The sequence below is a fragment of the Moschus berezovskii genome, chromosome 10 (genome assembly GCF_049115385.1).
Source record: "Moschus berezovskii isolate FMDL1 chromosome 10, NW_MosBer_1.0, whole genome shotgun sequence".
Taxonomy (NCBI): Eukaryota; Metazoa; Chordata; class Mammalia; order Artiodactyla; family Moschidae; genus Moschus; species Moschus berezovskii.
In genome coordinates, this window is record NC_142469.1 from 12,719,822 (window position 1) to 12,745,986 (window position 26,165).

Here is a 26,165-nt window from a genome sequence, read left to right on the forward strand (position 1 = left end):
CACTAGCTTTTTTCATAGTAATGCTCCCTAAGACCCACTTGACTTCACACTCCAGGATGTCTGATGTTAGGTGAGTGACCATACCACTGTGGTTATCTGGGTCATTAAGACCATTTAAGACCATTCAGTGTATTCTTGCCACCACTTCTTAATCTCTTCTGCTTCTGTTAGGCCCTTACTGTTTATGTCCTTTATTGGGCCCATCCTTGCATGAAATGCTCCCTGATTATCTTCAATTTTCTTTCAATAGTCTTTCCCATTCTATTGTTTTCCTCTATTGTTTTCATTGTTCATTTAAGAAGACCTCCTTATCTCTCTGTGCTATTCTCTGGAACTCTGCATTCAGCTGGGTTTACCTTTCCCGTTCTCCTTTTGCTTCTCTTCTCAGCTATTTGTAAGGCTTCCTTAGACAACCACTTTGTCTTCTCGAATTTCTTTTTCTTTGGGATAGTTTTGGTCCCTTACTCCTGTGCAATGTTATGGATCTCTGTCCATAGTTCTTCAGGTACTCTGTCTACCAGATCTAATCCCTTGAATCCAATCATTTCCTCCATTGCTTAATCATAAGGGATTTGACTGAGGTTATATTTGAATGGCCTAGTGGTCTTCCCTAATTTCTTCAATTTAAGCCTGAATTTTGCATAAGGAGCTTATGATCTGAGCCACAGTCAGCTCCATGTCTTGTTTCTGCTGACTGTATAGAGGTTCCAGCCATCTTTGGCTTCAAAGAACATAATCAGTCTGATTTTTAGTATTGACCTTCTGGTCAGGTTCATGTGTAGAGTCATCTCTTCAGTTGTTGGAAAACCATGTTTGCTATGACCCGCATGATCTCTTGACGAAAGTCTGTTGGCCTTTGACCTGCTTCATATTGTATTCCAAGGCCAAACTTGCCTGTTATTCCAGGTATCTCTTGACTTTCTACTTTTGCATTCCAGTTCCCAAAGATGAAAACGGTATCTTCTTTAGGTGTTAGTTCTAGCAAGTGTTGTAGGTCTTCATAGAAATCAGTCAACTTCAGCTTCTTTAGCTTCAAGGGGGTGGGATATAGACTTGGATTACTGTGATATCTAATGGTTCACCTTGAAAAAGAACTGAGATCATTCTGAAGCTTCCGAGATTTCACCCAAGTACCACATTTTGGACTGTTTTGTTGACTATGAAGGCTACTCCATTTCTTCTAAGGGATTCTTGCCCACAGTAGTAGACAGGATGGTCATCTGAGTTAAACTCACCCATTCCAGTCCATTTTAGTTCGCTGATTCCTAAGATGTCCATGTTCAATCTTGCCATCTTCTGCTTCAGCACATCCAATTTACCTTGATTCACGGACCTAACATTCCAGGTTTCTATGCAGTATTGTGCTTTACTGCATCGGACTCTACTTTCAACACCAGACACATCCACAACCAAGCATCGTTTCCTCTTTGGCCAAGCCGCTTCATTCTTTCTGGAGCTATTCATAGTTGCTCTCCACTCTTCCCCAATAGCATACTGGACATCTTCCAATCTGGGGGGCTCATCTTCTAGTGTCACATCTTTTCACCTTTTCATACTGTCCATGGGGTTCTCCAGGAAAGAATACAGTAATGGTTTGCCATTTCTTCCTCCAGTGGACCACACTTTGTCAGAACTCTACACTGAGACATGTCTATCTTGGGTGGCCCTACACGTGCCAGTCCCTTCACTACAACAATGCTGTGATCCACGAACTGGTGAGAACTATTATATTAAACTTTAGTTATTAAAAGGTACATGTTATGTGTTTGGGCACATGTAACCAATCAATTTTCTTTAGAAATCTGTGTATTTTATATTCCCAAAAACAGTATGCCTATCTCCATATTCTCACATGACAAAGATAAACTTTTTGACACTTTCAAAGGATTAAAAAAAAATACTGAGTTACTTTAATTTCCAGCCATCCTGGACTTTCATTTTAGCACTGAAAGTTCCATGTTCTGGAAAACTCCTCACAACCCATGCAAAGCGGGATCTTAGTGAACTACATCACTAATGAGCTGAAAGATCATTTCATATTTTCACTGAGCCGGTTAATTTCTCCTTCAGTATACTGTCTATTTAGGTCTTCTGTTCATTATTTCTATGTATTGCTTGTCCCTTCTTCTTGACTTACAGAGGCTCAGTATATATCACCTATATTGCAGATTATGTCCTCTCAAAATACTGTTAGTTCTTTAAATTCCTTTTGGTGCCACTTTTTTGGGTACATAAATTTAAAAACATAAAAATTTAAAACTCAAAAATTTCTTAATTTGCACTTGAGTTCTGAGTCTTGTCTAGAAAATTCCTCCACACAATAAATTACAATTTTACTTTTATTTTCTCCTAATGTTTTCTAAATGTATTTCCATTTGATTTAAATTCTGAATCTGTTTTGTTACGTGGTAGGAGGTTTATGAAAATTTCATTTTTTTATCTTTTATACATGATACTGAATTTCCACCTAAACTTATGAAAAACTCTCATCTCTACATTATTGAATCTTCCCAATTAGGAACTGATGAGGTTCTTCATTTCTTTCAGTCTTCTATCACATTATTTCAATAAATTTTATAATTTTCACTAGGAAAATTCTGACATTTCTTATTACTTTATAGTTCACAGTTACTGTGAATGAGATCATTTTCTATTACATCCTCCACCTGGTTAATGATTTTGCACATATGAACAGGCACCTTGATGAACTTTTATTAGCTCTATTAGTTTGTCAGTTGATTCTTTTAGATTTTTTTGGTAGATAAGATCTTCAAATAACACAAGTTAATTCCCTTTTCTCTCCTCTCCTCCAACATTTCTTATCTGACCAAGACCTCCAGGAACAGGACAGACACCACTGTCCTATATGTGCCTTTAACAGAACTATTCCTTTCCTCATTAGGCACCAAGCTCACAGAGGCTTCTGTTGCTAAATAGTTTCTTCTCTGCCAATTTGGTAAGATTCTTCTCTAAACATGGTAACTGCAGATTGACTCTAAATAAAGACTCATTGGCATCTATTAAGATTTTTATATTTCTCATTTATTCTCAATATATTAAACTACTTTATTTTCTACCATATCATCTTTACATTCCTAGGATAAACCTAATCTGACAATTATGAAATATTTCCTTACTACAGCATCATTTTTGAATTGCTAATATTTTTACTTATATTGAATTATTTGCCTCTACTTTCATAAGAGAGACCAGTCATATAAACAGTTATCTTTTTTTGTGTCATATTACCATCCGGTTTCTGTATCAGGATTATCAGAGTTTAACAGAATAATTTATGGCAGAAAATAAAGAGGAACTAAAGAGCCTCTTGATGAAAGTGAAAGAGGAGAGTGAAAAAGTTGGCTGAAAGCTCAACATTCAGAAAACTAAGATCATGGCATCCGGTCCCATCATTTCATGGAAAATAGATGGGGAAACAGTGGAAACCCTGTCAGACTTTATTTTTTTGGGCTCCAAAATCACTACAGATGGTGACTGCAGCCATGAAAATAAAAGACGCTTACTCCTTGGAAGAAAAAGTTATGACCAACCTAGATAGCATATTAAAAAGCAGAGACATTACTTTGCCAACAAAGGTCCATCTAGTCAAGGCTATGGTTTTTCCCGTGGTCATGAATGGATGTGAGAGTTGACTGTGAAGAAAGCTGATCGCTGAAGAATTGATGCTTTTGAACTGTGGTGTTGAAGAAGACTCTTGAGAACCCCTTGGACTGCAAGGAGATCCAACCAGTCCATTCTAAAGGAGATCAATCCTGGGTGTACATTGGAAGGACTGATGGTGAAGCTGAAACTCCAATACTTTAGCCACCTCATGTGAAGAGTTGACTCATTGGAAAAGACTCTGATGCTGGGAGGTATTGGGGGCAGGAGGAGAAGGGGACAACAGAGAATGAGATGGCTGGATGGCTTCACTGACTCAATGGGTAATCTCTGGGAGTTGGTGATGGACAGGGAGGCCTGGTGTGCTGCTATTCACGGGGTCGTGAAGAGTCAGACATGGCTAAGCAACTGAACCGAACAGAGTAATTTAGAAAACTTTCCATTTTTTCCTATGTTCTATAAATAAGATTTACGTCTTACTTGAAGGTGATAGAGGAAGAAAAACTAGTACATAAAACCTGAATGTAAATGATACAGTGCACTATGATATTGCATATGGCATCAGCATACCTGGGGACTAGCAAAGTAACAGCCATACGTAAGTAGAACTGTGTTTCAGTTGTTACACACAGATAAAAATTCTCAAACTGTCAGCCTCCGACATTTTACAGAAGGTAGTTTTTTAAAGATATGCTTCTTTAAGGATATGTTGCACAAAAATTCAAACAGTATCAAAATATAGGCTCACCGATGTCTAAGTCACAACAGAAAGCAGCTCAAAGACAAAGTACTTTTATGACCCTCAGCAGCAATAATATACCAAGTCACCTTTGATTTAATTGTTTGGATGTGCTGCTCTACTTCTTCAATGTCCTCAGTGTTTTCCAGACGCTCGTAAGCAGCACTTCGTGTGCCTTTGATCAGATTTAAAGGCAACGCCGACATGCCATAGGCCTGAAAGAAGCAAAAGCAAGACTAATCTTAGCAATACTATTTTAAATATACTGATACAAATTTCCAGGCAAAATAACTGTCCTTTGGAGTAATAACAGAGCGAGCAGCTGTGAGGGGCACAGTCACTGAGGAACAGAGGAAACGGGGTGAACCGCGAGCGTGTGGCCTAGGACTCTCCTGTTTATCACACATTCAGTTACACAGATTACACTGTGCATATCCCACTGTAGTACTAACTGCTCCTAGAAGAGATAGTATCTATTTCTCCAAGGACACGTTACAAAATTAATGTAAATATAATTGTTTATCAAACTAATAAATCATGATTGCAGGCTAACCAAGGGTTCAGTTCAGTTCAGTTCAGTCGCTCAGTTGTGTCCGACTCTCCGTGACCCCATGAATCACAGCACGCCAGGCCTCCCTGTCCATCACCAACTCCCAGAGTTCACTCAAACTCATGTCCACAGAGTCGGTGATGCCATCCAGCCATCTCATTCTCTGTCGTCCCCTTCTCCTCCCGCCCCCAACCTTTCCCAGCATCAGAGTCTTTTCCAGTGAGTCAACTCGTCGCATGAGGTGGCCAAAGTATTGCAGTTTCAGCTTTAGCATCACTCCTTCCAATGAACACCCAGGATTGATCTCCTTTAGAATGGACTGGTTGGATCTCCTTGCAGTACAAGGGACTCTCAAGAGTCTTCTCCAGCACCACAGTTCAAAAGCATCAATTCTTCGGGATCAGCTTTCTTCAGAGTCCAACTCTCACATCCATACATGACCATGGGAAAAACCATAGCCTTGACTAGACGGACCTTTGTTGGCAAAGTACTGTCTCTGCTTTTCAACATACTATCACGGTTGAGTAAGCGTCTTTTAATTTCATGGCTGCAATCAGCATCTGCAGTGATTTTGGAGCCCCAAAAAATAAAGTCTGACACTGTTTCCACTGTTTTTCCATCTATTTCCCATGAAGTGATGGGACCAGATGCCATGATCTTCGTTTTCTGAATGTTGAGCTTCAAGCCAACCTTTTCACTCTCCTCTTTCACTTTCATCAAGAGGCTTTTGAGTTCCTCTTCACTTTCTGCCATAAGGGTGGTGTCATCTGCATATCTGAGGTTATTGATATTTCTCCCGGCAATCTGGATTCCAGCTTGTGCTTCTTCCAGCCCAGCGTTCCTCATGATGTACTCTGCATAGAAGTTAAATAAGCAAGGTGACAATATACAGCCTTGATGTACTCCTTTTCCTATTTGGAACCAGTCTGTTGTTCCATGTACAGTTCTGACTGTTGCTTCCTGACCTGCATGCAGGTTTCTCAAGAGGCAGGTCAGGTGGTCTGGGATTCCCATGTCTTTCAGAATGTTCCACAGTTTAATGTGATCCACACAGTCAAAGGCTTTGGTATAGTCAATGAAGCAGAAATAGATGTTTTTCTGGAACTCTTTTGCTTTCTCCATGACCCAGCGGATGTTGGCAATTTGATCTCTGGTGCCTCTGCCTTTTCTAAAACCTGCTTGAACATCTGGGAGTTCACGGTTCACATATTGCTGAAGCCTAGCTTGGAGAATTGAGATGAGTGCAATTGTGCAGTAGTTTGAGCATTCTTTGGCATTGCCTTTCTTTGGGATTGGAATGAAGACTGACCTTTTCCAGTCCTGTGGCCACTGCTGAGTTTCCAAATTTGCTGGCATACTGAGTGCAGCACTTTCACAGCATCATCTTTCAAGATTTGAAATAGCTCAACTGGAATTCCATCACCTTCACTAGCTTTGTTCGTAATGATGCTTTCTAAGGCCCACTTGACTTCACATTCCAAGATGTCTGGCTCTAGGTCAGTGATCACGTTATCGTGACTATCTTCGTCGTGAAGATCTTTTTTGTACAGTTCTTCTGTTTATTCTTGCCACCTCTTCTTAATATCTTCTGCTTCTGTTAGGTCCATACCATTTCTGTCCTTTATCGAGCCCATCTTTGCATGAAATGTTCCCTTGGAATCTCTAATTTTCTTGAAGAGATCTCTCGTTTTTCCTGTTCTGTTGTTTTCCTCTATTTCTTTGCATTGATCACTGAGGAAGGCTTTCTTATCTCTCCTTGCTATTCTTTGGAACTCTGCATTCAGATGCTTATATCTTTCCTTTTCTCCTTTGCTTTTTGCCTCTCTTCTTTTCACGGCTATTTGTAAGCCCTCCTCAGACAGCCATTTGGCTTTTTTGCATTTCTTTTCCATGGGGATGGTCTTGGTCCCTGTCTCCTGTACAATGTCACGAACCTCCATCCAGAGTTCATCAGGCACTCTATCTATCAGATCTAGTCCCTTAAATCTATTTCTCACTGTCACTGTATAATCATAAGGGATTTGATTTAGGTCATATCTGAACGGTCTAGTGGTTTTCCCTACTTTCTTCAATTTAAGTCTGAATTTGGCAATAAGGAGTTCATGATCTGAGCCACAGTAAGCTCCTGGTCTTGTTTTTGCTAACTGTATAGAGCTTCTCCATCTTTGGCTGCAAAGAATATAATCAATCTGATTTCGGTGTTGACCATCTGATGATGTCCATGTGTAGAGTCTTCTCTTGTGTTGTTGGAAGAGGGTGTTTACTATGACCAGTGCGTTCTCTTGACAAAACTCTATTAGCCTTTGCCCTGCTTCATTCCGTGCTCCAAGGCCAAATTTGCCTGTTACTCCAGGTGTTTCTTGACTTCCCACTTTTGCATTCCAGTCCCCTATAATGAAAAGGACATCTTTTTTGGGTGTTAGTTCTAAAAGGTCTTGTAGGTCTTCATAGAACCGTTCAATTCGTTAGTTTCCAAGGCAAACCATTCAATCAGGGGTTAAGATAGTCTAAATCAGTAAAAACAATTTAAAAAATTATTTTCTGTGGAAAAAAACAATTTTATCCAAGTAAATGTAGTAAACTCTTAGTAAAGTATATTTTAATACACATTTTATTTGATTAGCATACAAATCATCTGTATGTACTTTATTTGTAAGTTCTAAATATTTATAATCTTTTTGCTAAGTATTTTAATTCCTATAATAAATTTTAAAATTTTAATCGGCATTAAGAATAATCATTCTTTTATAGTACCCAATTCTATACTAGCCAGTCCCAAATGTGAAGTTTTATTGTAACTATTAGAAACACTTAATAGCAATTGCCACATGACCATTATTCAAAATCCTAATCGACCTTAAATCCTTAGAAGCACAACTGACAACCATCATCTCCTTGTTGCAATGATGATCATTCACTCTTTGCAGCAACAGGCTCTAAAGTTGATACAAAATTATGTATTTAAATCTTTTACATTTTCTACCTGAGATACTGCCAAACTACTTTAGCTAGCAGGGTCATATTAGTCAGGGTCATGAGACTAGAGTTTAAAAAATGAATGTGGGCAGAAGTGATCAATGCTACTACTTGTTAGGCTTAACCCCAAACTCTAAAATGTCCTGAGTGACCCTACAGATTTTCTCCCATGCTCTGCTACCTGGTTTTCAACTCCCAGGATGATCTCAAATATGTTTAGTGTCATTTTGAATCATTTTGATATTCTCACTGGGTCTCCTTTAGACATTGATTAAATACTGATTAAATCACAATTCATATATGAAACCATAAATTCTGACATATCAGGGTTCTTTTTTAATTAAGGGAGAATGAAAACAAAGAATATGATTGAAAGGAATTCAGAAATCACCAGTTTTATCAAGTAAGAGCAACTCTATAGCTTGTTATATTTAGATAATTAACTAGCTGAAATTATTACCCAATATGCAAATCCTTGCATTTTCTAAAGGAGAAATACTTAAAACCTTGCATTTTAAATATTGTTAAAACATAAGTTAATGTGCTCATGATTTCCATATCAGCCAAAAACAAGAAAAACAAAAAGGAGAGGTTAGGGAGAGGTTTTGTTTGTATTTGAAAAAAATATATAATTTGGACAGAGTAGAATAATTTTCTTCTAATTAAATTCTTGTCAAGTTTATACTCCTAATGACCTTGGTAAAATATAAAAAGGAAATACATAATAAGGCTTAAATTATTTTTAACAGTAAATTTTATCTCCTCAAAACACTGAAAGTGTAAAGAAAAAAAGTCTATGGAAAACCAGGTGCTCAGAGGTTGCTGTTGCTGTTGTACAGTCACCCAGTCGTGTCCGATTCTCTGACCCCATGGGCTGCAGCACGCCAGACCTCCCTGTCCTTCACCACCTCCCAGAGCTTGCTCAAATTCATGTCCATCGAGTCAGTGATGCCATCCCACCATCTCATCCTCTGTCGTCCCCTTCCCCTCCTGCCTTCACTCTTTCCCAGCATCAGAGCCTTTTCCAATGAGTCATCAGCTGGCCAAAGTATTGGAGCTTCAGCATCAGTCCTTCCAGTGAATATTCAGGATTGATTTCCTTTAGGATTGACTGGTTTGATCTACTTGAGCGCCATCCACAGAGATTGTTACCATTCCCTTACAGGACTGTCCTATTCCTGTTCTTCTATTAGCTCCACATCTTTGAAACATTATTGAAAAAAGCAAATACTTTAAGACTTTGATGAGTATTACATGATGATCATACACTCATTCTCCAGTCTCACATACCATTTTATCACAAGTCCATATTGCTATTTATAACCTACTGCCAAGGCAAAAAATATTCTGCTGAACCCAGTTTATGCCCAGGTATATTTCTCTGTCTTGCCAATCAGTTTCAAACGAGGCTTATTTTATCCCAATGCTTGCTATTCTGTTTGATGGACCTGGATCTACCTCAGAACTCACTACTATTTCCTAAGGAATCTGTACCCTACTCAGTATTAAAAACATGGCCTCTACTTAAGAGTTTACTGTCAAACACAAAGTAATCTAAATTTTCCTAACCAGTTTGCTGGTCTCCCTCACTACAAATCTATCTTCCAGACTGTTTCTGAAGCAATCTCTCACACTCAAGTTAGATTGTGGCATTCCCCTAGCTAACATCCACTGAGACTCCCCCGGACCAATAAGGGTGTTTGCACCGGTGGCAGTCCCTGGGATTCTGGGTTGGGGCCATCAGAACCAACAGAGCAAATAAGAGGGCAGGGAGACGAGGGGTTAGCTGCCACTCTGGCCAGAGCGATGCTACTCCATTCACCTAATTTTATATGTATCAAAATTTCACGAATGACTGTTTGAAAAAGCAGTTTTGCATTTTTTTTTTTCCGCAGTGAGAGAATTATCAATATCTAATCCTGGCCTACAAAGGCTCTTCATGACCCAGCCCTACCACCCTGTTCTCATGCCTCTAAATGCTCACAGCTCCTCATCACTGCAACTTCACCTTCAGCTCTGCCCCAGGGCCACACTCAGAACCTGCAGTGCCTTATCTAAAACGCCTCCCTGCTCACCTTACTTCACTAGCCAAGTTCAATGCCCTTCAGGTCTCAGCTCAATCACACCACATCTGAGACACATCCCTTGATTTGTAAGTGTGCCTTGCTTATAATTCAATTATAGTGCAGAACACTGGACATGAACGTTATTGCTCTGCACATGTTTTACCTCTATGTCTGCCAAACTTGTAACTTATCAGAATCACGCAGCAAGTTCGTGACAAGACAGATTTCTCAGCCAAACGAGTAACAACTGCAGTAGACTGTTTGATATGTCAGGACTAGGTCTGTTTTTCTGTTTCCTACCTTTATTCCAAGAGCGAACATAAAACAACTTCTCGAAGAAAATAATACTTAACCAAAAAACTGTTTTAAAGAGTTCTTTATTCACATGAACTCTCTTCCTTACATGGAACTTATACATATTTTAGAAGAGTTAAATTGAATTCTTGTAGCTTACATAAATAGAGTAATGCAAAAATTTTGGGAAAAAATATATGTCCTTCAAAACACCCTGTGGTAACATAAGGCCAGAATACAACATCTTTTGGGGAATTACTGTCTGAAAAGAACAAGTAAAAGAGAGCAATTACTGTTTCGGTTACCTAGCTTGTTTCTGGACTACATGCTTAAGTTTCAGTGGCTATCAGGAAATTTAACTATAACATTTAGATTATGATAGATGACATAACACATTATACAAAGTATTTATTCATTACAACTTTAAGATCCTTAAACAACAATCTTGATTTTAACCTCAGATTTCTTTGAAAAACTTGTATGAAGACTATCATTTTTCAGAAGCACAAAAGTTTCACTGCTTACTACTGCCCTCTAGTGAAATACCAGAAAATCAACAAGGCTAAAGAGATTGTATCACTTAAAATGCTTCCAGGTCAGCCATACTTGCCTCTAATATCATTTGTTTCAATTTCCAAAAATAAACCACCATCTGTATTTTAAAACTCAAATGTTTTTAAAGAACATATACAAACTAAAACATTTCTAACATGCTCTTGCCCCATGAAAACACGTTCCCTGCCATCTCTCTCTACCAAGCATTGCCTATAAACTGAACACATGTCCTGCATATATTGATAAAACATATTATTCAAGGACACGGATGCTGAAACTACTAAAACGACTCAACATTTATTCAGTGATGACTTCCAGTGTAAAGGTTCACTGATTCTAAAATACATGTATGTATGTGTGTGTGTGTGTGCAGTTGGTAGTTTAGTTGCTAAGTTGTGTCCAACTCCTGTGACCCCATGGACTGTAGTCCGCCAGGCTCCTCTGTTCATGGGATTTCCCAGGTAAGCATACTGGAGTGGGTTGCCACCGCCTTCTCCAGGAGATCGTACCAACCCAGGGATTAAACCAGGGTCTCCTGCACTGCAGGTGGTCTCTTGCATTACAGGCAAATTCTTTACCAACTGAGCCACCAGGGAAGCTCTGTGTGTGTGTGTATTTTTTTCTCACATTTAAGACCAGCGAAATTTGAATGCATCTTATGAACACAGGCAAGGCAGAAGTCATGGCACAGCGGTCATTATCCAGATATTCACAAATTTGGTCATAGCTGGTTATATTACAATTACTTCTCTAGTAGAGTTACATGCATTTGTGGTACAACTACTGAGTTAAACTGCCACTTACAATGTCTTATAAGATAGTACTCTGATTTGACATTAAAGCAAAAAGTTCATGTGTAAGGAAACACAGAACAAAAGAGCAAGCAGTGAAGCAAAAATTTACTGCAACAATTATGATTCCACATTTTCTCACAATGCAATAGTCAGAGGCTTTATAAGCTTAAGAAAGGGAGGTACCCAAAGTAGAAGACATTTTTGTATTTTGCTACTCACGTTACAAGGGAAGAAACAATAGCGAAACAAAAACAGCTTTAATTTACACAGTGGGTGTGTCAGCAGCGTCAAAGACATTCCAAGAGACAAGTTGAGCACTCAAGAAAAGCTGTCTCATCAATTCTCTTGACAGTATAAAAGACACTCTATAGTGAAACATGGACATGAACAGTCAATCCAAAAAAGTGATTGAGAAGACATGTTCCAAATGTGAAGTTTTAGGAATACCTTTACAACTTATTTCACGTATATTTGCCTTATTTTGCATGAAGATTGATCTGATTTTTTAAGTATGTAAGACTAAAACACTTCTGTCACTGATACAAAACAAAAATTATAAATGGTAAGACAGCATGGCAGGGACCTTTCCCTTACAGTGGGACCAACTGAGTCATCGGGGAGGCACACAAAAGAGAGGAGCATCTTACAATCAGGTCAGAGTCTCAGGAAGGAAGCTGTCACAGGGAAGGCTGGACAACTTCACATTTAAAGCAGAGTTCTGCCTTCAAAGGTTATTGAGAACCACCCTTATCACTCTAATTTTCTCCAGTATTCTTGCCTGGAAAAGCCCATGGACAGAGGAGCCTGAAGGGCTAATAGTCCACGGTGTCACAAAAAGACATGACTTAGCGACTAAACAACAATACAATTTTCTTTAATCCATTTGTTTCATTTATAGTAAATTTATACAGGTGGCACTAGTGGTGAAGAACCCACCTGCCAAAGCAGGAGATACAAGAGACTCAAGTTCGATCCCTGAGTCAGGAAGATCCCCTGGAGGAGGAAATGGCAACTCACTCCATTATTCTTGCCTGGAGAATCCCATGGACAAGGAAGCCTGGTGGGCAACAGTCCATAGGGTCGCAAAAGAGTCGGACAAGACTGAGCAACTAAGCACAGCACATTTAGCATAAATATATATATACATATGTATATACATAATTCATAAACTTCTGGAAGACATGATTTTTTTTTTTTTAACTGGTTCAGTTCAGTTCAGTTGTTCAGTCGTGTCCGACTCTTTGCGACCTCATGAATAAGTGTACATAATTAAAAGGGCTTTCTAGGTGGCACAATGGTAAAGAGCCTGCCTGCCAATGCAGGAGATGGAAGAAACGCAGGTTCGATCCCTGGGTCAGGAAGATCCCCTGGGGGTGGAGGGCATGGCAAATCACTCCAGTATTCTTTCCTGAAGAATTCCATGGACACAGGAGCCTATGGTGGGCTATATACTATAGGGTCACAAAGAGTCAGACACAACTTAAACGACTTAGCATGCATGTATATAATAAAAAGTTCAGTAGTCTCTGCATTTATAGGCATTTTAGTGGTCCGTATGATAAATTTTATATGAAAACAGCATTATTCAACATTTCCCCACTTGGTGGCACCAAAAAATTAAAATGTCTGCGTAAATAATTGTGCCTAGAGGTTCGGTTTTTTTTTTAATTTAAAAAGTAGCAGATTCTCTTTCAATTTAAGCTGAAAACACTATGTAAGATAACATGTTGTTTGACATTGTTCTAAAATTGAGTGCCCAATTATTTGGCTATTTCTTTAGATGTGGTACAGTGGATATTATCTTGGTAAAATTTAAATAATCAACTAGTTTCTGAACTAAATAACAATGTGTACCTAAGAAATTCACACTCAACTGAGATATATACTACAAAAGCTTCTGTAGTTTCAATACTAATAGCTACAGATTCTAGAACAGACATGATTTTACCTTTAATAATTAGTCTCTTGTACTCAGGGTCAAGGGCTTCCCTAGTGGCTCAGCAGTCAAGAAATCCCCTACAAAGCAGGGGACACAATCAATCTATGGGTCAAGAAGATCCCCCGGAGAAGGAAACGGTAACCCACTTCCAGTGTTGGAAAATCCCATGGACAGAGGAGCCTGGCACGCTATAGTCCACGGGGTTGCAAGGAGTCGGATATGACTGAAATGACTCAGCACACACGCACAAGGATATCTTAACCAAGTCAGTATGATCATTATACTTGATTTGATGGCACACATAATTTTCAATATCCATTTCAATATAAAATATATGAGTTTGAAATATTTACCTTAACAATAATATTGTTTTTGTAGGGAAGCTCTCTCTTTCAAAGAGTTTTAATCATTTCCCATCTTTTCCCCACTCCCATTCATCAGCCCCACAGCTTAATTCAGACGTACCAAAGCAACACTGTTACAACGTTAGTCAGAACCTATTAGTTTTCCATTTAGAAACTTCCAGTGGCTTCTCATCTCTGTCGGAATAAAATCCAATATCCCAGGCACGGCCCACAGGGCATGCAGAGCTGCCCTCTGGCCGTCTCTAGAGGCAGTCACCGCCTCCCCCCGGCTGCGCTTGCCCAGCTGGCTGCACCCCCTGCTCCCATCTGAGCACAGCGCGGTGCCCTGCCCAGGAGCCTGCACTGCCCGCCCCGCACGTCTCTGTGCGTCCCACCTCAATCCAATCTCTGCTCAGATCAGAGAAGCTACTTCCGGTTCTCACTACAGTCTGCGCGCTGTATCTTCACAGCATCCGCCTCTTGACTGTCGGAAGAAAATTCTCCGTGGGTCTCTCACTTCTGCACATCTTGCAAACCAGGCACTCATTGCCCTTTTTTTTCTGCACAATCTTTTCATGAATGTTTGTGTAGCAAAGAGCCTGGGAGACAAGGACAGTATCTTCCTCTGAAGCAAGGGCAGGCACATCTCCGGCCCATCGGAAAGATTCAGCTCCCCTGCACCCTGAGGTCCCAGCTGTGTGACAGTCCTGCTGGGTGCTCTTCACGTGTCCCTGTGAGGGACGGGACTCAGGAAACTGGCGCAGGAAAACGTGGTCCCGTGGCCGCTGCCCATGATGGGAAACAAAGTTCTTCATCCCCGACAAGCAGTCCTGCCTCTCTGACCAACACCCATGGAACTGTAGCAGTCAGGGAAAGTAACAGAGTCTTCGTCGTTCCTGATGAAGATCCCGCTTGTTGGTTTCCTGTTTTTCTGATCATTTTTCTTGACTAATCTTTCACTGACTGCTGTATCCCCATTTCCCTACGATTTTCAAAGCATTTTACAAAAATTATCATTTGACGTGAATCTTCGAATATCCTTAAGAGGTTATTTTTTATTCTCATCTAATGGGGAAGACATTAACCCACAAAGGGTAAAAGGCAAACCCATGATTAGCAAATAGAGTCCAGGTCTAACCCTATTTATTATGTTACTAACTTGTGAATGTTTTCTAAAAGACATTTCTCCTGCTGATGGGAGGTTAATTACCCACTGATACCCTGTGCAGTGAACAGGAGAAAAGCAAAAATGGCAATGAATAAGAAAACTGAGTACTCAAACAAGCACCTGAAAGAGACTAAAATGCACTTAGTTCAGACTTCTTTTATTACACATTATGACACTTGCATGATTATCTAGCAAAACTAGATTCTGCTATCTAATAGCCATCTCTTTCATGTTTCAAGGAAGACATTGGAACAATCCCCCAAATGTTTTCTTTATAACCAGCATTTTCCATCTTTGCAACTTCATTAATCTGAAAAAGGTTCTATATAGTTTAAAGCTGCCTGCATAGCTTTCTTTTGGGAGGCAGGCAAGAAGCATTTTTACCAGCTTTTCCTCTATAATTTGAGCAAAAAACTGAAAAAGCCGCCTGTACACCAGTTAGTCAGGCTATTATAATTCATGTCATACCATTCCCAGAGAGATTGAACAAAAAAAAAACAAAATACAAGTTTTTCATAGTATAAGATTAGACTCTTTATACTACAGAAATATCAAGTTATGAAATATACCTGACTTTAAAAGCTCTATATCCCCAAATGGGCTTTCCCAGTGGTTCAGCAGTGAAAGAAACCTGCCTGCAACGCAAGAGACTTGGGTTAGATCCCTAAGTCTGGAAGATCCCCTGGAGGAGGAAATGACAACCCACTCCAGTATTCTTTCCAGCAAAAACCGATGGACAAAGGAGCCTGGTGGTCTACAATCCGTCTGTAGGGCTGCAAAGAGTCGGACACCACTGAGCAACTGAGCACACACACGTGCATCCTTGCTAAGTCACTTCAGTTGAGTCCGACTGTGCGACCCCATGGACTGCAGCCTGTCACACTCCTCTGTCCATGGGCTTCTCCAGGCAAGAATACTGCCATGTGGGTTGTGCCAGAGTGGGTTGCCGTGCCCTCCTCCGGGGGATCTTCCCTACTCAGGGACTGAACCCCCATCTCTTACGTCTCCTGCATTGGCAGGTGGGTTCTTTACTGCTAGCACCATCCCCAAATAGGATAAGTCCACTCGATTCATAACAGACACTGACCTATGGTTCAGAGTTCTAATATGCTTATAAAGCACTGAATCTATTATTGCATAGTATATAACCACTTCAAGGTTCACAACTTATAAAATTTATTTCTGAATACTAAATTTCACAAATACAGATAAGTAATTCAAAATGTACCCTCTTCTCAAGAAAAAATGAAGAAAGTACTAAATATTAAAGAGGAAAACAGAGCTAAACTGAATATATTAATATGGGAAAAATTGCTTCATAAAGTGATTCTTTAATTTTAACTCAATCATCACCATTACACTTACTGTGTAGATTATAGCTGCCAACATTCCAATCAAGGTCAGAGAACTAATGGAAAATGACAAGGCAGCTAAACCATCTGCAAATGAAGAAAAACAATGTTAAAAATGTATAGCTATTCAAATGTTTATATTCAACAAATCAATATAAATATAAAAATTGGGTTTCTCACACATTCCAAAGGAATAAACCCCATATGCATTATCCCATTCTTGAAGTGCTAACTTCAAAAGGAAAAGTTTTAAAATAGCTCTTCATAAATGGAATTCTTAAAGATCTTTCAGAGTAAGACCTTTTTTTCCCCTCACACCTCTTAAAATTAAAGGAAATCACTGCCTAATTATTAAGCCTAAAAAGAAATCAGCAGAATATTAGATGCTCAAAAGTTGGCCAAAAAATTCCCTGGCCTTTCTCAATGGCAGACCTTGAGAAATAACATGATAGGAATGTCACTGTCCTTGACCCTTTCTTCCCTTTCTGCTCAATCTCAAACTCCTAGTTTCTTTGTTCTTAACTTTCTAGTAAGTTTGAAAAACATAGCTTATAACTAAAATTGTAAAGAGTTTATTTCCCTCTTTAACTTGAAAGGAGATAGCATTCTCCCTTAGGAAAAAAAAAATGCAAAAAATAGAAAATTGTTTCAAAGATAATATGAAAACAGAAATACTATGCTGCTGCTAAGTTACTTCAGTCGTGTCCGACTCTGTGTGACCCCATAGACGGAAGCCCACCAGGCTCCTCCATCCCTGGGATTCTCCAGGCAAGAACACTGGAGTGGGTTGCCATTTCCTTCTCCAATGTGTGAAAGTGAAAAGTCAAAGTGAAGTCACTCAGTCGTGTGCGACTCTTAGCCCACCAGGCTTCTCTGTCCATGGGATTTTCCAGGCAAGAGTACTGGAGTGGGGTGCCATTGCCTTCTCCAGAAATACTATGCTACCAAGTTATATTTAAGACACCTCTTAAAGGAAGGGGCTTCCCTGGTGGCTCAGACAGTGAAGAGTCTGCCCACAATGCAGGAGACCCCAGTTCGATCCCTGGGTCAGGAAGAGCACCTGGAGAAGGAAATGGCACCCCACTCCAGTCTTCTTGCCTGTAAAATCCCATGGGTGGAGAAGCCTGGTGGGCTACGGTCCATGGAGTCATACAGAGTCAGAGACAACTGAGACACTGACACTTTCGCTTTAACGGAAGACCAGAGAGGGTTGTGAGAGTGACACTTTCCAATAAACATGCCAGATAATGCAATGCAGTATGCAGATCTGAATATGCTCAAATATTAAGAATATCAATATGTATATATTCTTAAATATTCTAATATTATTCTAATATTCAAATTAGAATAATACTGTTCTAGTTTTAATACAGGTTCTACTAGACCAGTATTGACCTAGTTCAAATGCAGATCCTGTGGAACCAAATATAATTATTAAATTAATTCATTTTATCAATATCAAATAATAATAAAATTAGAATGACCTACCTCACTAAAACTAACATCCCAGTTTAAATACAACACCTTGGGAGAATGTATTACTGATGAGCTCAGAAACTGTGCGAGGCAGATTTAAAGCCTCAGTTTTCTAAACTGTGACACTATATTTTACCAAATCAAAGACACTGATGCTGTTGCTTTTTTGGTCTTACTAGAAGTATCAACAAAAAGTACTCGTACAACTAGGAGAGGCCTGGCATTTGGCTAATAGCAATTTTAATGTATTTTCACTTATAAAATGCAGCATAAAATCAGAGATATGAAAGCATGTAAAAATATGCATCTTAGAATTGATAAAGAGGAGTGTTCTGCTAAGATATCTGGCCAATCAAAAAAATTAATATTACTAACAGTGATAACCAAAATGTACTCTAAAATATAGTGTTTAAGATTTGAGGTTTTTAAAATGTTAATTAAGACTAAAGAGATTACAGCAAGTAATTATATAGGTAGTAGAACAATAATGCTGCCTAAATAATTACTGATTCAAGTTATGTGTGTGTTACATGTTAGTCATTCACTCGTGTCCGACTCTTTGCGACCCCACTGACTGTAGCCTGCCGGGCTCCTCTGTCCATGGAATTCTCTAGGTAAGAATATTGGGGTGGGTAGCCATTTCCTTCTCGAGGGGATCTTCCCAACCAGGGATTGAACCTGGGTCCCCTGCATCGCAGGCAGATTCTTTACTGTCTGAGCCACCAGGGATTCAAGTTACACTAGCACTCAAAGACCAGCAAAACTTAAAGACCTTCAGGGCAAAAGGGTAGTTACTCAAGAGACCTGAAGGAGTTAACTGCAGGAAAAGAAGCAATTTATCTCTCAGCAACAGGCTCAGATGCATAAATCCTGACATGCAGTATCATTAGATGCCAGGCCTGCTACCGTCTTCTTGCTGGTATCAGCAAGATGTTAATGGACCACAATTTACAAGATGAAATCTTAAGTGGAAAGCAAGAAAATTAAGAAGCTGTACAGCAAAAACTTTACTGTATCTAGGTAAAGAGTAAGAAGTGCTGATCAAAGAAAGTATAGTACCTATTAAAAAGAATAAATATAAAAGCAGTAAGAATTTTCCACGTTTATAAATTTTCTAGGTTTCTTTGAAAATAAAGTTACTATGTTCAAATGTACATGAAATTTTGAATAACAAAATACCCATTCTTATTTGATAGTTTTACTGATGCTAAAGCTGAAACTGCAATACTTTGGCCACTTCATGCGACGAGTTGACTCACTGGAAAAGACTCTGATGCTGGGAAATGTTAGGGGCGGGAGGAGACGGAAACGACAAAGAATGAGATGGCTGGATGGCAGCACCGACTCTGTGTACATGAGTTTGAGTGAACTCCGGGAGTTGGTGATGGACAGGGAGGCCTGGCGTGCTGTGATTCATGGGGTCGCAGAGAGTCGGACACGACTGAATGACTGAACTGAACTGAAGTGAATACTAACTATATTTTTTAATGATAAAAAACTTTCTTAAACTGACTTCCTAAACCTGCTTTCTTTGCCCCTCTAAAAATGTAGGCTATGCTGATTAAGGTAAGGAAAACTTTTGGAAAAGGAACTTCAAAATGTTTTGGTGAGGTAAATTTATAATAAAGTATCATGTCATCCACATAAAACCTCTGTAATTGGGGAATTCTCTGGTGGTCCAGCAGCTAGTGCTTCTACTGCAGGGGACACAGGTTTGATCCTTAGTTGAGAAACTAAGATCCTCAAGCTGCAAATGGCAAAAACAGCAAAAAAAAAAAACCTCTCCAATTTATATTCCACAAAAAATTACCTAATCAGGATCAAAGAGCAATATAAGTAAGGTTCTTTCGTTTAAAAATAAAAATCAGTAGCTAGCATATTTAACATATTACTCTATATTATCCTAAGTGAATTAAAGACCACACAGAAATTATAAAACCTTTACTGCTAAAATACTTTGAAGATCACCTTTTCTTTTCAACATGGTACTTTTATAAACAAGTCAAGAGATTGGCTATATAACAGCTAGATGGATTCCTAATCTGCCTAGCATCCTTTAAACCATGACTTAAAAGAATTATAAAGTTAAATTCTTAGCAGTGTAAAAACAGACAACTTCCAAAGAAAGTCACAAGTATCATGAAATATGAATTACTATGGACTTTTTTTTAAAGAATACTTACGACTACTTCCAAGTTCTTCAAACAGGAACTTTACCTTTTCCCACTCTGTAGAATTTTTGTTATCAGGAAGATTCAATGGAACGAAAGCACTACAAAGGAGAAAGTAACTCAGCTTAATGGTTTTAAAGACAAAAGGTTGAATAAAAGGAAATGACCTTAAACTCGATTTCTAGTAATTTTTTTAAGGTGAGGTCAACTTTCCCCCTCAAAGAATTAGCAAATCCAATCTGCACCATGTACAGAGGGGTGTGAGAAGTTTCTCATCCACGTGTTTAACATATCACACATTTGTTTTCATGATTTAGTTTCTATATTCAGTATAATTAGTTTCCTTTGTAATCCTATATATTTTATTTTTTTGCATTTAAAGCTATTTTGTCCACAGCACAAAAAGGTTAAGAATCTCTTGTTAAATCAGAATAGAAATCATGCTTTCAGTATATTTAAATGCATAAACTAGAAGGAAAATACACTAGAATTAACAGTAAATATCTCATTGTAGAACTAGGGGTGATTTTTACTTTCTTAGTATTTTTCTGGGTATTTCAAGATTCTATCTAATATATATAATGAAGTAGTTTCATTTATTTTTCAATCTACAACTGAAAAAAAGAGACAAAAAAAGAAAAGCACTTCATTATCTAGCTCTGAAGAAACAAAACAAGAGACTAAAAAAGCTCAGCACCCCTTTAGACTGTGCATGTGAACTCCACCACCCAATACTACCCTCCTATCCAACATAATCTTAATTGTAAGCAGAGTGGTAAGATCTATTTTTTTGTAAAGGGGTAATACTGAATGAGTTCAACAATATATTAAGATAGTCATTCTAATAATGTATGCAAGTAAAACAAAGTAATTACTCGAATTAAAAATGTTTTTTAAACCTTTGCTTCCAGGCAGATTATTTACCAGCTGAGCCACAAGGGAAGGCCAAGCATACTGGAGTGGGTAGCCTATCCCTTTCTCCAGTGGATCTTCCCGACCCAGGAATCACACTGGGGTCTCCTGCATTGCTGGTGTATTCCTTACCAACTGAACTATCAGGGAAGCCCTTACTTGGTTAAACCGATAATTTTTATCCTTATAAAAAGATGAATCAGCAGACACATCACAAGGCTATTTAAATTTCGATTTGCACTGACATCAATATACTACACTCATCTCAATCTTTGAGACTTATTTCTCACTGCTTTTACAGAGAAAATTGATTATCCACAAAGAAAGAGCAATACACGTAAAAAATTCATTGTTTGTTTCCCTGGTTATAAAATCAAAAACAATTAAATAAAACCATTTAGATGGAATCAAAAAATAAAGAACAGCTCGTGCATAATATACTTCTATAGTGACATTAACTTATATATTAGCACTTGAATAAAAATATATATTAAGCCAGAAAATCTATATAACATTCTTCTATTTGGATGCAGTTTTTTCAGATATATATATATATATATATATGGAAAAAATTGTATATGTATATTTTTGAAAAGTATACTTTGAACTTGTTAGCTGGAATATGGGGAAAATTCTAAGTTGCACAAAATATCATCTCCAGTACCATTAAGACAGAAATATGTATTACAATTATCTAAAAACAGCATTCCTACTTAGAATATTGAGTATCTATATCAGTTTTATGTAACCAAAGGTTCTGTCCAGTGGGAGAAGAAAGTAATTAACTCTTGCTCTTGACACTTTCATCTTCAAGCTGCTGAATAGGGCTCTTAAACAATTCAAATATTTAGAGAAACTTGACGTGCCCAAAAAACAAAAATCTTAAATCGCCCAAACTACTGTCAGAATGACTTCAGGAAGACACTTACTCTGAAGCAATCAGCAGAGCACCAACATTCCAGCGCTATTATCTTAGGCAGAATTAGAGCGAGCAGCTAAAGCATAAACCCTAAACAGGTTCATCAGCCACCTTGCCACCAGGACCATGTAATCCAAAATGATATAAAATATCTTCTCATAAACTAAGAGCAACATCCATAAGCAGAATCCAAGAATTATAACTAAATATGTCTATATGTCATGGGCGATAATATTCAAAACATTTAACAATCAATCTCGAGCTTCGCTGGTGGCTCAGATGGTAAAGAATCTGCCTGCAATGCAGGAGACCCAGGTTTGATCCCTGGGTTGGAAGATCCCCTGGAGAAGGGTATGGCTACCCACTCCAGTATTCTTGACAGGAGAATTCCATGGACACAGAAGCCTGGTGGGCTACAGTCTGTGGGATGGCAAAGAGTCAGACATGACTGAGGGACTTTCACTCACTTCCCATGGCAAAAGCATTCACATGCAACATACGCTGCCCTTGGTTCTGAAGACCTTGCTGAACCGGGATTTACCCTCTGACGGGGCCAAGGGTGGGGTAACTCAGGAGTAGCTGCTGACTCACGTGGAAGCCATTTCAACCTTTTAACAACCAGATGTCAAGCAACGTTCACCAGTCAAGTATCAGCCCTGCAGACAAGGACCTAGACAGAGACCAGCTGCGCAAGCCCCTCCTGACAGACGCAGAGGCCACTTCAGGAGGGAGAGCCCGAGTACAGACACATTCACTCTGACGGGGAGGCACGTACTGACACAGTTATATGACTGTCAGGCATTTACTGAACGGTGATGACACTAAAGAAACCAAAAGTGTAATGAGATCTGTGTGGTTGAAAGCTACAGATATTTTCCTACACCTCAGTCTCTCTCAAAAAAAAAAAAAAGATCCAGCAAACTTTATACCTTTATACAGTTATACCCATACAAGTGTCTATTCTTCAATCAAACTCTTTTCCCATTTAGGTTATTATGGAATGTTGAGCCAAGTTCATTGTGCTGTACAGTAGGTCCTTGCTGGTTATCTATTTTAAATAGAGTAGTGTACGCACTAATTGAATCACTTTGCTGTAAACCTGTAACTAACACGGCATTGTTAATCAACTATACCCCAACATAAAGAAATGAATACTGAGAACCTCAACTTTCAAAGACACACAATACAAGATCAAGCTAAGAACTGAAATCCTCCTAAGATTATAAATTTCCTTTCTGCTCTTAACAACAGTAAAACTGCTTAGAAAAAATCTTCAACACCCAATCTGAGTGAATTAGCTTAATACAGATTATCTCTTCAAGAAGAGACAAAGGAAAGGCTAATGAATTTCAGTAGATATGAACTTGAAATCAGGAATTTAGCAAAATTGAAAATAAGATTTTTATCTCCTACACTCAACCAAGTCACATTTGTCTTCCAAACTGCCTACCTGTTTGTTCCTCTCTGCTCTCTGTAACTACTCCAGTTCAGACTCTTACCTCCCACCTGAACGACGACAGCGGTAGCTAACTGACTGATCTTCCTACCCACTGTTTGTGTCTCACTGACCAACTCCCAAATGCCCCTTTTCATGCATCCTTCAGTGTTGCAAAAAATTCACACATATTTGCTTTCATGGGTGCAAACACCAGTATATCCACACCTGCCCTGCCTTTCAGTTGCTCAGCAGGATAAAACTCAATGTCTTAAACACTGTATGTAAGATCCAGAGCCCACCTACGTGGCTAAGCTCATGGCTAAGCTGTCCCTTGCCAACACAAACACTTGAAATGCCATCTTACAATTCTTTTTTCTTTTGTACTGAAGGATCAAAAAGAGATGGAAGGAATACATGGAAGAACTGTACAAAAAAGATCTTAATGAACTGGATAACAAGGATGGTGTGTTCAGTCAGCCAGAGCCAGACATTCTGGAGCATGAAGTCAAGCAGACCTTAGAAAACTCTGCTGTTAATAAAGCTAGTGGATGCAATGGCATTTCAGCAGAGGTATTCAAAACCCTAAAGGATGAAATTGCTTTTAAAAAGTGCTGCACTCAATATGTCAGCAAATCTGGAAGACCCAGCGGTGGTCACAGAACTGAAAACGGTCAATCCTCATCCCAATTCCCAAGAAGGGTAGTACCAAAGAATGTTCTAACCATCGGACAATTGCACTCATCTCCCATGCTAGTAAAGTCGTGCTTAAAATCTTGCATACCAGGGTTCAGCATTACATGAACCAAGAACTCCCTGACATCCAAGCTGGGTTTAGAAAAGGCAGAGGAACCAGAGATAAAACTGCCAACATTTTCTGGATCATAAAGAAAGCAAGGGAATTCCAGAAAAATGTCTACCTCTGTTTCATTGACTACGCTGAAGTCTTTGACTCTGGATCATAACAAAATGTGGAAAGCTCTTATAGATGGGAATACCAGACCATCTTACCTGTCTCCTGAGAAATCTGTATGCAGGTCAAGAAGCAACAGTTTGAACCCTGTATGCAACAACTGATTGGCTCAGGACTGAGAGAGGAGTACCACATTGCTGTCTGCTGTCACCCTGTTTATTTAACCTACACGCTGAGCACATCGTGAGAGATACCAGGCTGGATGAGTTACAAGCTGGAATCAAGGTAGGCAGGAGAAACATCAACAACCTCAGACATGTGGATGATACCACTCTAATGGCAGAAAGCGAAGAGGAACTAAAGAACATCTTGATGAGCGCGAAGGAGGAGAGCGAAAGAGCCAGCTTAAAACTAAATATTAAAAAAACTAAGATCTTGGTATCTGGCCCCATTACTTCATGACAAATAGAAGGGGAAAAGGTTGAAGTAGTGACAGATTTCCTCTTCTTGGGCTCAAAAATCACTGTGGATGGCGACTGCAGCCATGAAATCAGAAAAGGATTGCTTCTTGGCAGGAAAGCTATGATAAACCTAGACAGTGTGTTGAAAAGCAGAGACACTGTTTTGCCGACAAAGGTCTGTATAGTCAAGGCTATGGTCTTCCCAGTGGTCATGTACAGATGTGAGAGTTGGACCATAAAGAAGGCAGAACACCAAAGAATTGATGCCTTTGAACTGTGGTGCTGGAGAAGACTCCTGAGGGTACCATGGACTGCACGGAGATCAAACCAGTCAACCTAAAGGGAAACTAACCCTGAACACTCATTGGAAGGACTGATGCTGAAGCTGAAGCTCCAGTATTTTGGTCAACTGATGGCAACAGTCAACTCATTGGAAAAGTCCCTGGTGCTGAGAAAGATTTGAGGGCAGAAGGAGAAGAGGGCATCAGAGGATGAGATGGCTGGATGGCATCATGCAATGGACATGAACTTGGGCAAACTTCAGTAAGTGGTGAGGGACAGGGAGACCTGGCATGCTATGGGGTCGCAAAGAGTCAGACACAACTGGAGCCTGGACAACAACTGGGGGAGGGAGGATTTAAATTCACATTTCACTTTTTATATCATTCTTTAACTATTCCATGCTAACTTCAGTTTCTCAGTTACCATATGGAATAGACTCAATTGTGTCCCCTCACCCTCAAATTACTATGTAGAAGTGCTAAGTCCCCATGTGAATGGTACCTGGATACAGGGTCCCAAGGGTGACTCTCTGACCTGATGGGACTGATGTCCTTGTAGGGAGAGGAACAGACACCAGAGATCGCTGGTGGCCAGCAGAGAGGAAAAACCGTAGGAAGACACAGTGAGAAGGTGGCCATCTGCAAGCCAAGGAGAGAGCTCCCACCAGACACCAAACCTGCTGACACTTTAATTATAGACTCTCAGCCTCCAGAAGTGTAAGAAGTGTCCACTGTTGAAGCTAGCGAGCCTTTGGTATTCTGTTAAGACAGCTCAAGTAGGTGGCTAAGTGGTAAACAACCCACCTGCTAAAGCAGGAGACGTAGAAGACATGGATGGGTTCAGACTCTGGGTCAGGAAAATCCCCTGGAGAAGGACATGGCAGCCCAGTTCAGTATTCTTGGCTGGAAAATTCCATGGACAGAGGAGCCTGGTGGGCTATAGTCCATGGGGTTGAAAAGAGTTGGACACAACTAAGCACGCATGTACATTATTCCCAGCCCAGGTAGACTAATACAGATTTTGGCACTATGAAGCAGGTTTCTACTCTGTAACAAATACCTAAACATGTGCATGTGACTTTGGAGCTCAGTGATAGGGAAATGCCTAAAGACATCAAAGGTGGCATGCCAGAAAGTCTATATTGCCCTGAACGGACTCCTGATAAAAATGTAGATGTTAAAGGCAATTCAGGTGAGAA

The 26,165-nt window shown here is 39.4% G+C and overlaps 1 protein-coding gene across 1 annotated transcript in view; it reads right to left on the bottom strand.

The window, feature by feature from the left end:
- The window catches only part of LMBRD1 (LMBR1 domain containing 1), a 151,453-nt gene that overhangs the window by 50,522 nt on the left and 74,766 nt on the right, over positions 1-26,165 (bottom strand). The window contains exons 6-8 of the mRNA XM_055433898.2: positions 20,058-20,146; positions 16,412-16,485; positions 4,450-4,575 (exon numbers count right to left, since the gene is read on the bottom strand). Of these exons, the coding sequence (XP_055289873.1) occupies positions 4,450-4,575; positions 16,412-16,485; positions 20,058-20,146 (289 nt within the window). The remainder of the gene's footprint in view (positions 1-4,449; positions 4,576-16,411; positions 16,486-20,057; positions 20,147-26,165) is intronic.